This window comes from Uloborus diversus, chromosome 4 (assembly GCF_026930045.1).
Source record: "Uloborus diversus isolate 005 chromosome 4, Udiv.v.3.1, whole genome shotgun sequence".
NCBI classification, from domain to species: domain Eukaryota; kingdom Metazoa; phylum Arthropoda; class Arachnida; order Araneae; family Uloboridae; genus Uloborus; species Uloborus diversus.
Genome location: NC_072734.1, coordinates 24620579 through 24634926, shown reverse-complemented (window position 1 = coordinate 24634926; position 14348 = coordinate 24620579). Strand labels below are relative to the sequence as shown.

Below are 14348 nucleotides of genomic sequence, written 5' to 3'. Positions count from 1 at the left end.
AAAAAAAGAAACAGACATCAAGAATATAATTTAACTTCACCGACAGAGTTGCTGCTGACACTTTGTAGTGTATCAAAATATCTTAAAACTTTGATCAGAAACTATTTAATAACCTCAAATATTTTCAAACATCGTTATAGCGACAGCCGGAGTTCAAGTCACTTTTTGAAAATCCTAAACTTTTGGCTTATAATCCCAATGTTAAGTGGCTCTGATTTTAAGAGTGTTTCACTGTGAAGCTCCAGCTACCATGGCACTTTGAGCTGCTCAGACGAGATCAAATTTGCTTTTACAATTAAAATATTTTTAGTAAAATAATGAAAACGTCTGGAAACGTTTGTCATAGGAATTTATAACAAGTGATAAGAAATTTGTGTTATTATATTCCATGTATGCTACCTGAAGAATGACGAGGTGTGCACTCAAGCTCTGAAAGCAACAGATTTTAGTCTTTGACGTGACGGACAATAGAAAGGAATGCAAAGCAAGTGGTTTTTAAAATTGGACAAATAGACATTCAATTAGTCATAATCCAGTTGGACAAATGAACAACTGGACTTTCAGCTCTAGTTGGTCGCTGCAGGCGCTAATGGGAGAAAGAGAACATTACTGAGCCCCTTACTTGATTAACAAGAAACACACAACCTTAAAGTATTTAGAAAGTGTTCTTCAAAGACTGAGATTGGCTGTCAGATTTTAAAGTGAAAAAGTCTTTAATTGCTTTTTTCTAGTTGATAGCAACATGAAACCCTTTTTTTTTCACTTACAAATCACTTTTGTTGAAAGTATGATTGTTTAAATTGTAATTCAAACAGTTAACTTCTTTTGGAAAGTACTTTAGAGTAAATCTAATGTAAGATGAATCCAATCAATCACATAAAACTTAATTTATTAAATCTGTAATTTTAATAATATATTGCTTAATATTTTTAAACAAAATTCATTGTTTCTAAACAAATCGCAAAAGTTCTAGAAATCTAAACTTGCTTTAGAGTACAATCACTCTTGCACTATTAACATTATTTCCTTTCAAGATTTTGACATAAAATATTTTTAATAATTGAATTTTCTTCACATTTCTGAAATTTTCCCAACTTTTCTCATCAATTAGAAATTATTAGTTTCAAACACCCCAATTGGATAAATTACCTGCAGAAAGCTGCCGGTCTCAGTCTGCACGGTGGCTGATCCTGAGGTGGATTTACTCGCATTGGGAAACAACATGGCTCATGACAGTCCTCTTCCCAACCACAGTCACACTCTTCAGCTCCTTCTACAACTTCATTTCCACAAACAGCATCCAGAGGTTCTGAAAAAACGAACAAGCTTAGGGAAATAAGCAAAGTATAACCCATGTGGGTTGCATAAAGTAGTGATATATTTAATGCTCCTCAAATATAAAGCATCAGTGGGTAGTATTTGCAAAAATGAGTTTTCAAGATAATTGAAGAAACATGTTTTGGATTCAAAACTAATAGGGGAAATGTTGGAATTAGACATGTTTTTCAGCAGAAACAAAATAAGCAAGATGTACAATAAAGCTAACGTACAATCGATGTCAAAAATTTAAAAAAAAGAAAAGAAAAGAAAAACTTAGTTACTGCCCTTTATCTTCTTATGGCAGAATTGTTGTAACTTGATAAACTTCAAAATTGTTTATTATAAAAAAAGATTTTTTTTTTTTTGTTCTATATAAATATATTTTCCAGAGACCAACACAAATCGGTTAATCCAAGAAAATAGGAAGGTATGCTGGGTCTCTGGGATGACTAATGGGTAAGTAATGGGAAAAAAAAGAACACAAAAGAAGTTTAAAAAATGCATTACATATTTAGTACAGGCACAGGTAAAAATCAGGAAGATATTTTCATATTATGTACATTGTGCAACCGTATTCTCATATATATAATTGGATTTTCTTACCAGTAAAACAACCTTTAACACTTCTGGCCTTGGTATTTAAAACTGCATTAATGCTTCGAAGACTGCAAGGCGAGAATTTGTTATTGTTTTTCTTATCACCAGATGTTGCTCGAGCAAACATAATATAATTCCCATGATCTCCTCCGGGCGTGCAGTGTAGGTCATCCTCAGGATCATGCTGTTTTTAAAAATTAGTGAGACAGTTTATAAGTATTAAATTTCATTTTAAAGTTTATATATATAACAAATCCAAATGACATGCTTCCACCAACTTCATTAACAGATCTTTTTATCTATAAAAGTATCGAAATAATATTTTGTTTAGTTCCCACGATGGAATTCATTGTGGTAACTTTGAGGTTATCGTGAATTCTCTGTATTTATACGTTAGTATTTACTATATTATACCCTCTGTTCAGGTCCAAAATTTTAGCTACAAAAGAAAGTTATAAAATAATCAATAAAGAATGTGACTAACTATGTGAGAGTTAAAAGGTGCCTAAAAGGAACAATATAAATTAACTTTGGTATAGATGTGATATACCCCCCCCCCCCCTTGGCGAGGATAGAATTTTTAGCTCATTTCGAAAATCGCCAACGTTGGCGATAAAACTTTTTCCGGTAGCCCTAGTAACCCTGCAGAATATACCTGGGAAGTACAGATGTGAACTAATTCTTTTCGCACGTGTGTCCGTGGAGGTAGGTGCACATATGTTCCGCTCTTAGGGGGATTTTACGATGTGGTGTTGTTTCGTGCAATATACCTTACAGGAATGCTTATTTTGTGTTAGTTTAAATTCAGTAGTTGTGTTTTGAAGTAAAAACATTAGAAAATGCCAGTTTCTTCAAACTTGAAGGTTAATTAAAAGTTAACTCCAACGTGGTGTGTATCTGTAACGTGCCATTGTCATATGATGTATTGTTTTAGACTGAGTGTAAATATTTATACCATATAAAAAGGTAAGTTCTTTATTTTAGAATTCAAAAAAAACCTCTCACTTCCAAAATTCTTTGTTTTTACAAATCCTTGAGGGGTTCTTGTAGTATACATAACTGTGATCATACTCCGACTGTAATGTATGTTAACAGTCGGAGGGATAACGGACCGAGCGAAGCGAGGTCCTGGCGAGCCAGAGGTCTCATAGTACTTTCGTAATGAGACCGAGGCAGGGCCGGCGAGCCGAGGTCTCATTACGAAAGTACTATGAGACCGAGGGCTCGTATCCCGGAGAAATGATGAAAAAAAAATTAATGCAATAATTTCGACTTGTAATTAATACAATAATTTATTTCATTGTATTTTAATATGTTTACAAAAAACCCCGGCAATGTACATTTTTGAAGCATACATTTGTGATGTTTTTTGCTGTGCTTTTATGTTGTTTTTATATATATTGTGTTCTGAAGTGCTTTGATCATGTTTTCTTATCTGATTTTTTCCTGTTGGCGCTAAAAAAGCATCGCTAAGAACGATGTATGACATATGTCGTCATACATCGTTTTCTTGGCGACGCTTTCTTGGCGCCAACAGGAAAAAGTCGCCAAGGGTGGGGTATATCACATCAGTTCCTTAACTTTTTAAAAAATTGAATCTTTTTTTAACAAAAATTCCACTTTCAAAAACCTATGTTTTTTGTATAATAACCCCCTCCTCCCCTAAATATTAAAAAAAACAAAAAAGCAAGAGCCCTCACCCCCCAAATGAAAAAAATACCCCTCAATACACCCCCTTAAAAATTTCAATGGCGCAGTCTGTGCCATGGCCCTCTCTAGCTGGGTACCCCTGGCTTATTTTGCTATAAGTAGTTGCCCCTCAAATATGCACTTGAATAAAACAGTCCCATGTCATCAGATTTTTACACTGATATTAATTGTTGATTTTTAACTTCCATTAAAATTCACTAAACACTGAAATTGTTGTTCCTTTTTTTTCTCTCAAAATGTTACATTTCTCAAAAAAAAAAAAAAAAAAATTAAAACCTAAAGTTAAAATCCCTGTATGCTAAGTTCTAAAATTGTTATGTTCCTGAATTATTTTAAGGCTATAATTGTAAAAATTGGGTACCCTCATTTAAAACAAAACAAGAGCAGTGAAAAAAATCTTTCTTTTAAAAATTTTTCTTCTCCTTTTTTATCTATTTTTTAAGAAACCAAAAATTTTATTTGTGATTCAAAAAATAAATAAATTAATTAATTAAAATAAACAAAGTTACCAAAACTGTACATTTTGTTCTTAGAACTTAAAATTCACAATTACAGTAACAAGTAAAAGTTCTAACTAATGGAAAATTAAATGCAGATTCAATCACTTATTACTACGCTAGTACAATGATAAAAAGTTCAGTGGTATGATTTTGTATGTAAAACAGTACAAATAAAATTTTAAAATTTCAAAATGAAAAAATTTCAAAGAATAAAATTAGACAGTTTATTTATTTATTTATTGCGTGTTTTAAAGGTCACCCACCTCTTTGCCTAAACATCTGTATTCTAGATCAAAATTTAAAATGAAATTGTTTTATATTCAAGAAATAATATTGTGTATTTTTTTTATGACAACCACAAAAGGTATTTCTTTTACCCTTTCAGTGGAATGTTTTATGAAAGTTTCTTTTAAAGAGTTTTGTGGTTTCTTTGTAATTATTTAGCTTTTTTTCTTAAAAAAAAAAAAAAAAGAAAGATACTACTGTACTTACAGGTGATCCAAAATTATGGCCTATTTCATGAGCTAAAGTTACATGAGAGACAACTGGAGGCACATGTTTCCCATAATTGAGCAAAGTTATTATCCCAGTATTCAAACTCTTTAAGCTTCCTCTGTAATGCTGAAATAAAAATTTACACATTGTACTGAAAATAACAAAAAAATGAACATTTTCATTCACAAAACCTTTTATGCTTTTCGTAATCTCCACTGCTTTGTGCTAACCAAATCTCGTTCCAAACACCCACTACCACAAGTAAACAACTCCTTGGCCCTTGACAACCAGTGTTGCCGTTGCCATCGCTGAACAAGCGATATGAAAATCATAGAGTTACATTTTTAAATGGAGTAACAAATCTCTTCTCTTACAACAGTGCTGGAGACGAAACTCCATTTTCAGTAAAGAATGATAGATTTTCTCCAAAGAGTTCTATAATAGGAACTCTATTGCAGAAATCTCTGATTTTCTCTTCATTAACGCTTTTTTAGGATGAATGAATTATTAAGAATGAAAAAGTAAAAAGTGTCTACATAAATTTTGCATAGAAATCTTCGAACGAATTTGCTAGAACCGTCCGTAGAGATCATCGGCACATTTTCCGGTGAGAATCCTCCTGAAAATACAAACACAAATCCAAATGTGACGATCAGAAACAGGGTCTGGGCCCAGCTAGGCTGGTCCTAGTCAATTAATTAGTCCCCAATGAAGATCAATGGCCTTTTAAAGCTATCCACCCCCTTGCTCATTTACCGCCTCTTCCGGTAAGCTGTTCCAAGTGGCCAAGACCCTTACTGAAGTACAGTAGTTTTTCCTGATTTCCAAGTTAGCCTGAGATTTAAATAGCTTAAAACAATGACCTCTCGTCTTGCTTTCCGTGCAAAAATTTAATCCATTAACATCTTTCATTTTGATAAATTTAAATAACTGAATCATGTCCCCTCTGACTCTCCTTTGCTCCAGGCTATACATATTAAGCTTATTAAGTCTGGTATCATAATCTAAATCTGAAAGTCCCCTCCAATACAGAAACATCTTTCTTCAGATAAGGCGACCAAAACAGAACAGCATACTCCAAATGAGGTCTTGTTGATTTGTTGAATTATGTGTTAGTTACAGCCTATTGAAATATCTAATAAAATTGTGGGAACTTTCTCCGCACAATGTATAGTTTCTACATGCCTTACTCAAAAATAAAAAGCAATCGTATAGTTTATGTTTGAAATTTCTTGATAAGATTAGAAATTTGGAAAAGCAAATAAAGAAAGAAATGAAAATGAGGAATGTCACTTACCCCATTCTTCTCGCAAACTCCTCCAGCATTCTTCAAATCTCCAGTCCAAGCAAGGCCGAGCGTTCCTCCCTCAAAATCTCGATAGGTGAACATGTAAGCAAGGCAGAAAGCATCGTAATCGTCTTCCGAAAATAATTCTAGAAATTTTTCTACTCCATAGTTACCTACAAATCTGTAATCTGGATCATCTGGTCTAGTATGGACTTTGATTCTTTTTATGAGGAAGGAAATATTATCAGGTCTTCCGTCTTGATCAAAATCTGAAATCATATTGAAAGGGACAAAATTTTGTTCAAATGCATCATAATAACAAATTCTGAAACATCATAAACATCATAGACCGTGAAAACATTTTCAAAAACTTATAATCAAAAATTAGTAAAAAACTCAATTACAGTTAAGTGATTATAAGAGTTCAAAGTTAGCATTCAGGCATCATCGACACATTGAACCATCCCTCCATTTTCTTTCTACACACTATATCATCATTCACTTAATACATTATATCACTGTAACAATTTTTAAGCAGTTTATGTGTGTTAGTATGCTTTATATGAACCTATAAACACACATTTCAAATATTGATACTTTTTTCTGCAATATAGACTTTATTTGTATTCCTACTATTAATTTCAAACCGAACTTCGTTTCTCTTCAACTGCTTAAATTACAATTGTAGCATAAATGCAACTAAAAGCGCTCTGAAAAACAGCAATACATAATATATTTTTAATATCATACTATAAGCTAATGTATTATACAAATATACTGAGCGAGGTTTAATTCACAACACAATTAGTAAAGAAATTAAAGGAAAGGAAAAGTTTAACAATTAGTTTGTTATTTGCAAACTTATAATTAAAACCTAACAAATACAAATTCCATTACATATAATGTAATTTTGAAAAGAAATGAGAGCCTTAAACTTTAGGAGCTCCTGGGTCTGGGTCCAGTTGACCTATGCGTTAATCTGGGCTGGAGTGAGAAGTGTGATCGTATACTAAAATTCATGACTTACCCACTGCACTGACATTAGTAGTCACAGCAGGGTCATTCCATGCGAAATGAACAAATCAGCTGTGGCTGACATGTCACAGATTTCAGTGAAAATTTTTATTTAAGTAAATCATGCATATCTATGAGGGAATACAAAGTATGAAAGTTTTGAAACTTTTTGTTGCTTTGTTATTGAAATTAGAAGTTGATGCTTACGCTAAGCCTAAATTTTCAGAGTTCATACGCAGCCAGTTTGTGACTCAATAACTCCGTAAGTTATAAACGTACACTTAAAAAATAAATATTTCCACATTCTATAAACAAATCTCTATTAGGAAAGAGCAAAGTAAAATTTATTCGGAGCTTTTTTTGAATCTGAGATATTAACAAAGATTGAAAACTTGCCTTATAAATTAACTTGAGATTTCAAATCACTCTTCTAGCTCTTTTAATTAAAAAATAACAGTAAAAATGATTCCCATTGAGAAAATATCTATAAATAACTATCTGCTCCAACTTAGAAATTGTTTTTGAATTCCTTGATGACGAAATCGTACTTTAAAAAATAAAAAACTTCCAAAATTTCCATTTTTTCCGCTATTATAGATGCTTGTTTGAAAAAGAGGGAATAATCTAAATTCACTCTTTTTTTTACGTAACATATCGAAGTGTCTTTTAGATAATACTAAATTTTAATCATTGGAATCAGCGTATTTTTGTTACTAGAGCAACTTGAACTAAGGTAAAATTTCACTAGTTACTTCTTTTAATTGTAAGTTTAGCAAAACTAACCATTTCTTTCGTGTTTCATTTTCTCAAAAGTATGTTTATGAAGTACTTGCCGAAATGTTTCCTTAATTATTGTGTTGAATTTTCCTCTCCATTCGTGATATAGGAAAAAAAAACAGCTCTTAAAGAACATATTGAGTTTAAAGATATGGGCAGAGGACCATCTCGTCTAATTCACAATAGCAAAACTCTTCTCTAGTTCAGTTATAGCTTTTCCTTCCAAAATAAAAATAGTTAGTTAAACAACATTTGCCACAATGAATCTAATTTTCAATGGAAAGCAGCTGGCTTTTCTTTGTGCTACCAATGGCAAAAGTGCTTATTATGACATTGATAAACTATCAAACCATTATCCGTCAGAACAAGTATGCATACGACATACATTAATCCACTTATAACTGCAAGATATTTTCTTCTGCCTGCTACAATCACAAATAGTTTTTTTTTTTTTTGTCTCATTAGTAAAACTTATCAATCTCGAAAGTTAGGTTCAATAATAATTTAATAAAGTTCCCATAGCTATTTTGGAGATACGAAATTATCATCGTTTCATCTCAATTAACAATTGAACTTCCTCACATTTGTCTCAGTCATCAGTTAAAGGAGCATATGTTTGAAGAAAAAGAGTTTAGAAATTAGGCCTAAATCCAATGTCTATAATTTTATTTGTTTGTTACACATATAGCAATTATTTGTGGCTATTTAATGTGTTTTTACACATTAATTTTATGCATCTATATTCCTTCAGATAAGTGATTTTCTTATTTAGTGAATCCACATGAACCGTCACTGTAGTACGAATGACCTATTAAAGATAATGCTTTTCTGGAACTACTTGAAAAATATATTAATGAAAGTACTACCAATGTCTTCAAATGAATTTTCCTGCAAAAATTGCCACATTTTTTTTTTGGAAATCGAAAATTAGCTTTTGTAAAAAAAAAAAAAAAAAAAAAAATTCTTTTGATGCATTTGTTGAAGTTATTATTATAATTATTATTGCTTAAGATATAAATTTTATCCACTATTTTTTTAAATAAATTTCCCATTATGCCAATATATTTTTTGAAAAATTGAAATGAATGTTAGGTATACTTGCTTTTGCATCATTTAGTCATTTATCTAGTACTTTGAATTCTTGTAATATCACATAAAACACAAAGAAAATGCTATTGTCCTGAATTTTATTTTAAGCTTGGAAATCAAAAACCAATTTCGAATTTTTTCAAGCAAATAGAATCTATATTCTTGCAAAATTTAAAGTTGTCTAATGTTTCCCTCATTAAAATTTTTGTGCCTATGTGAAGGGGAAAATCATGATTTTACAAATTGTTACTTAGTTTAAAATTGATTTTGATACCTTACTTTTGAAATGCAACTTCAAAAGTAAGGTATTTCTTTTGAAATGCAACTTCAAAAGTAAGGTATTTATTTTATGACACTTAGCACAATATTGGGTATTAATTTCAGCACAGCTAAGACATTCCTTAAAAGCTTGAGTTAAAAAATAAAACGCTTAATTATGAGAAAACTTAAACATTTTCAGTTTTTAAAACACTGTTAAAAGTTAACTATAATAAATTTGAAAAAAAAAAAAAAATACTGAAAGCAGATGAATTGGCTTACTCTATAGATTACAACAATATGTAATTTTTATGTTTACATTAAATAGTTAATAAAATACAAGCCTTCAAAAATGCAACATTTAGCATTTTTGAGAATGCTGTTCAATTTGACCAATTTTCAATGGAATGTAACTATTCACATAAAAAATATTAAGCCAAAATATTTTAGATGTTTTTATGTAGGCATAAAAGGAATCTGTATACCGGATTTCATAAAAATTTGTTACCATGCGGCCACAACTTTTTTGTCATTTTTGCTCATTTCGTATGGAATGACCCAGCAACATCATAGCATTAGAAGCACCCGCTAGCAGCAATAACGCTACTAGTATTACGAAACAAATGCCAGCTTTGTTTTATGTAGTACAGACTGGGTCATCTTACATTTTAAGCACATTAAATTATGCGAGAAATTTCTATTCAAAATAATGAGATCACTTCGTAAAACGTGAAATCACAACAGAGAAGATTTATGCCTCTTCTATTCAGCAGCAGATAATTTTATGAGATAACGATTTTTAAATCAAATTTCAGTGTTCATTTACATAAAACAACATGCTTCTTGTATAATTGTTCTAAAAATGGTCAAAAATGAACTAAAATATAAGAAAATGTCCCCATTTTCGAAAGAAAAAAAATGTATATTAACTGCAACTTTAACGCGGCAAGTGGAAGAAGTAAAGCAGTCGTTAAAAATTGAAAGTAATGGACTTAAGTCGTTTGAGTTTTCCCAAATTAAGTGATTATACTAACCTGAGAGCACAACATTAAAGTATTCGCAGAATAATTGCAAATTACCCCGTAAAATGTTTCATTCATAACTTCTAACGGTACAAGGCAGTGATCATTATGATAATGGTATTACAAGATATTATTTCATTTCGCAAAATGGCACTTTAGGAACTAACAGTTTTTGCGGCTTTTTGACTTTTCATTAACGACTTGCATTTTAATTAAAGCGGCGATCAAAGGAGAAATAAAAGAACAATATAAATCAGGAGAGGGCTGTCAGAAACAAAGGGAAAAGAGAGGCGAGATGAATTCTAATTTTAGAAACAAAGTGTAATGGTCTTTCGGAAGAATTCTCAAATAAAATGGCTGCTGTGTATTAGTTTTCTTTGTTTCGAAGTAGCAGTTAGTTATTTTCGAAGGTTTCTGAAAAAGAAACAACCATGAAATAATAAAGATATTCTAATATCTTTAGAGGATAATGGTAAAAAGTCCGATAAAATAAGATTTTTACGATCATTTTTTATATTAGAGAACATAAAAAAGCAATTGTTCTCAGAAATATTAAAAAATATAAAGATTCTTGTGAGCAGTTAGTAACATCAATGACATTGTTTTCAATTATTACCGCAAGGGAATAATTTATTTCGAACTTCGACCTTTTCAAAGGTTTTATACCATTTCACAGTTTTTTAATGCATCAAAAGTTTATGAATTATTTTTGCTTTTTTCAATTTAAAAGAAACAAAGGAAAAAAATACACCTATTCTGCCTATAAAAAATGGGTGCCGACAAAGTTCAGTATATTAAAGATGTCAAAGAGTAATTCTTTTTGCACTTGATAGAAACATCTAGATTTTTTTCTCCTGTTTACTTATTGCTCACCACAAATGTACTCGTAGTTTTAGATTAAGGTATATAGAATGCATGCACTAATGAATAGAAAGTGTAGTCGGTCAGAGAAAAGAAGTTTCAAATCTTCTGTTGTTCTTGAGTAGGTAACAAAGAATATTCATTAAATATGAGGATTAGTAGAAAAGGTACCATCAATCTGATGAACTAGTACAAGAAAAAAGAAATCAAGTTGATGAAATAATACTAATAGAAAAGGAATAACCAGTCTCATGAACTAGTACCAGTAGAAAAAGAATCATCAATCTGATGAACTAGTACTAATAGAAAAGGAAAAATCAATCTCATGAACTAGTACTAGTAGAAAAAGAATCATGAGTCTCATGAACTAGTATCAGTAGAAAAAGAATTCTCAATCTGATGAATTAGTACTAGTAGAAAATGAATCATCAATCTGATAAACTAGTAGAAAAGGAATCACCAGTCAGAGAAACTAGTAGAAAATTATTCATCAGTCTGATTACCATGAAGTTCCATCACATAAAAAGGAAATAGTTGTGATTTTGAACCATCAATTCTTAAAAATAAATGAAATCTCAGAGACACTCTAAAAGGCAAAAGAACCAAAAAAAAACAAAATCTTTATCTTCCAATGATTTCTAGTGGTTTTCCAGATACAAAGCAGCTTATCTCGATTTAAAACTATATAAATGAATGAAGAAAACTAGAAGTCGTAAACATCAATGAAAAATTGAATAAAATGCCAAAAAAAAATTGAAAATAAACCAGATTCTCCAACAACTTGTAAAATATTTACAAAATAATTTTGAATTGTATCAAGGCAATTTGAACGGTCCTGTTATTTGCTAAAAATAGAGAAGGGTGAATGGAAGTTATTCCCAAAAATCATATTACGTCCATCAAAAAGCTTCCACAACCCGATAAAAACAAGAAGGCATTAGTCAATGCTATACCAAGAGCCCATTTACATTGACCACAATGCCGGCTCGTTGCACGTTATTTATACACAGTGATAAGAAAAAATCCTCCTCAGAGAAAAATCGCAGATCATCGCGGGCAGAATTTTCGACCTACTTCTTATATAAGAGGTGGAAAGCGGGATACATCAATATTCAACTACCATTTGTTAAGCAAACGCATCACAATGCAATGAAGAAATGGAAATCCAATGAGTTAATCGTTTCGTTTTTACTCATATACAAATAGTGCCTAAAAATAAGCACAATTTTGATGAATAATATTTTGTTCAAATCAATTACAGTAACTCAAATCTGCTGTCGAAAATGTTTCAAATATTGTATTTGTTAAATCCGTGTTAAATTTTAATTATAGTGTTTTTATTTAACTCAAACTCGTTTACCAAATCATAGTAGTGGATTTACAGTAGTTTTCTGATTACTGGAAAAATGTAGTCAACGAATGAAAACGCTCCAAATTATTATTAAAAAGAAAAAAAAAATGACTACGGGCAAATCTACGGGTCTACGGGATAACGTAGAAAAATATTTGCCCGTAGGGCATTCGGGCAAATAAAAACAAGACTTCGCGAAACTCTAGAGATGCAAACGGTTGTTCTCTGCTCAAAATGGGAACTGGACAGTGAGCATGTCAATATAGTTTACTGGGTGGTTCTGGTGCTTCTGTTTTTTGGGTATTCTTGATGGTAACCGAAGCGACCGATCATCTTACAGGGCGACAACAAGGGGGGGGGGGGTCATGGGTGTCTTAACCCCCCTCCCCTTTCTAAACCATCGGCAGTATTATCCATCTAAACTTATGTTCAAATACTTTGTGAATTATTTCACAAAGTCTCAAAGTTCTCAAAGTTCAAATACTTCATAATTATTCGTTACTGTGTTAATGATTGCAGTAATCTTTGCAATTAATTAATTATTTTTAAGGGTAATGGCGGTCACTATGATTTAAAGTGAATAACGCAGATTTAAACTGATTGGTTCTGCCCTTTCACGGCAGTTTATAGATATACTAATGAAGCGCTAGTCATTTTGCAGTTGAAAATCTTCATATTTCTTACTTTACAACCATTAAGGAGTAAATAAAATTACTGACTGTTCCAGGGCAGGGGTAATACCGGTCAAAGCTGATTTTGCAACATTTTTTATTTTTCAATAGGTAAGATTAATTAAGGCTGAATTTGAGTCTGCAATAGGTAAAATATACTCTATGTAAGCAATTTTGAATTATTGCGTTTCAAATTTAACACAAAGTAAAGTTTTATATTCATTTTCCCTCAGGTGCCTGCCTTTACTTTATCCCACTCTCAAGCTCTATTAGGTGCCTTACTCCAGGCCGATTTGATGCTTTTTATTGACATCCAAACAGTTTCAGAAATTTTTTGTGCGCCAAACCCTACTCTTCGCATGACTTCACCTAAGACGGCAGTCTGCTTCCGCCCCTGCCATATAATGCACGTAGGTTTGAGCTGCAGGTTTAAACTGCACAGTGCCCACATTGACAGCTAGAGATATACAGTTTTAAAACTTATGAATAGCTAGAAATAACGGAACTATAAATTGAACAGTTTGAAAGAGTGAAATTGATATCATTCTCATGACCACTAATAGTCTTTTCTTTTTTTTTGTTAAAACAAGAAAACGAAATATTTTGTTTTTAGCTAATTGTTTAAGGAATTAGAAAGGTGTGTTCAAAATAATTTAACTGAAAGTTCACAAGCTATTGTTATTAAATTTGTTATACAGAAAATTAATCTCGTTTAGTTCTGAGATTTTTTTTTTTTTTTTTTTTTGTTTTGTTGAAGATTTGAACGGCTGGAAAATCTCATTGTCAAAATGTGATCCCTTTTACAGAAAAAAACGGTCGATATATTTTCGGATGGAAAAATATAAGCACAACAAAGGAGCAATTTAGAAGTCTAAAATTACAATCTATCACTCACGCCTCTGGCTCAAACGAACGAACAATCGATAAACAGAAGCAAGATTCCACACATCACAAAACGCAGACGATATCAGCGATAATAATAAACCTCTGCAGAAGAAAGAAAAAATCAGCCATTATAAAAACGCTCGAACTTTATAACTTTTCCGATTTGCATACACAAAAAAGTAGAGTAAAACAGAAATAAGGGTAGAAAACATGTTTGGGTAAAAAAAGTAAAAAAAAGGGCTATACATCGAACATGCTCCGCTGCATTGATTAGTTTGCGTACGGAGTCGTTACACGCTCAGCGGAACACCTGCAACTCAACTCCTCGGCGGAAAGATGAATGTTTTAAGATTTATCAGATTTCTGGAAAGTCGGAATAAAAAAATATTTCTCTTTGTACTTCAAACGATCGGTTTCTTTTTGTTTCGCTTTTCACAATTTCGAAAAGAAGAAAATTCTTTCCTCTCCCGTGCTTACTGGAATATTATTTATCATTATTGAAATACAAAA

At 31.6% G+C, this 14348-nt stretch overlaps 1 protein-coding gene across 1 annotated transcript in view; it reads right to left on the bottom strand.

The window, feature by feature from the left end:
* Nucleotides 1-14348, bottom strand: part of LOC129219954 (disintegrin and metalloproteinase domain-containing protein 10-like) — a 207348-nt gene that overhangs the window by 11583 nt on the left and 181417 nt on the right. The window contains exons 6-9 of the mRNA XM_054854271.1: nt 5920-6179; nt 4620-4748; nt 1924-2101; nt 1150-1309 (exon numbers count right to left, since the gene is read on the bottom strand). Coding sequence (XP_054710246.1) covers nt 1150-1309; nt 1924-2101; nt 4620-4748; nt 5920-6179 — 727 coding nt within the window. The remainder of the gene's footprint in view (nt 1-1149; nt 1310-1923; nt 2102-4619; nt 4749-5919; nt 6180-14348) is intronic.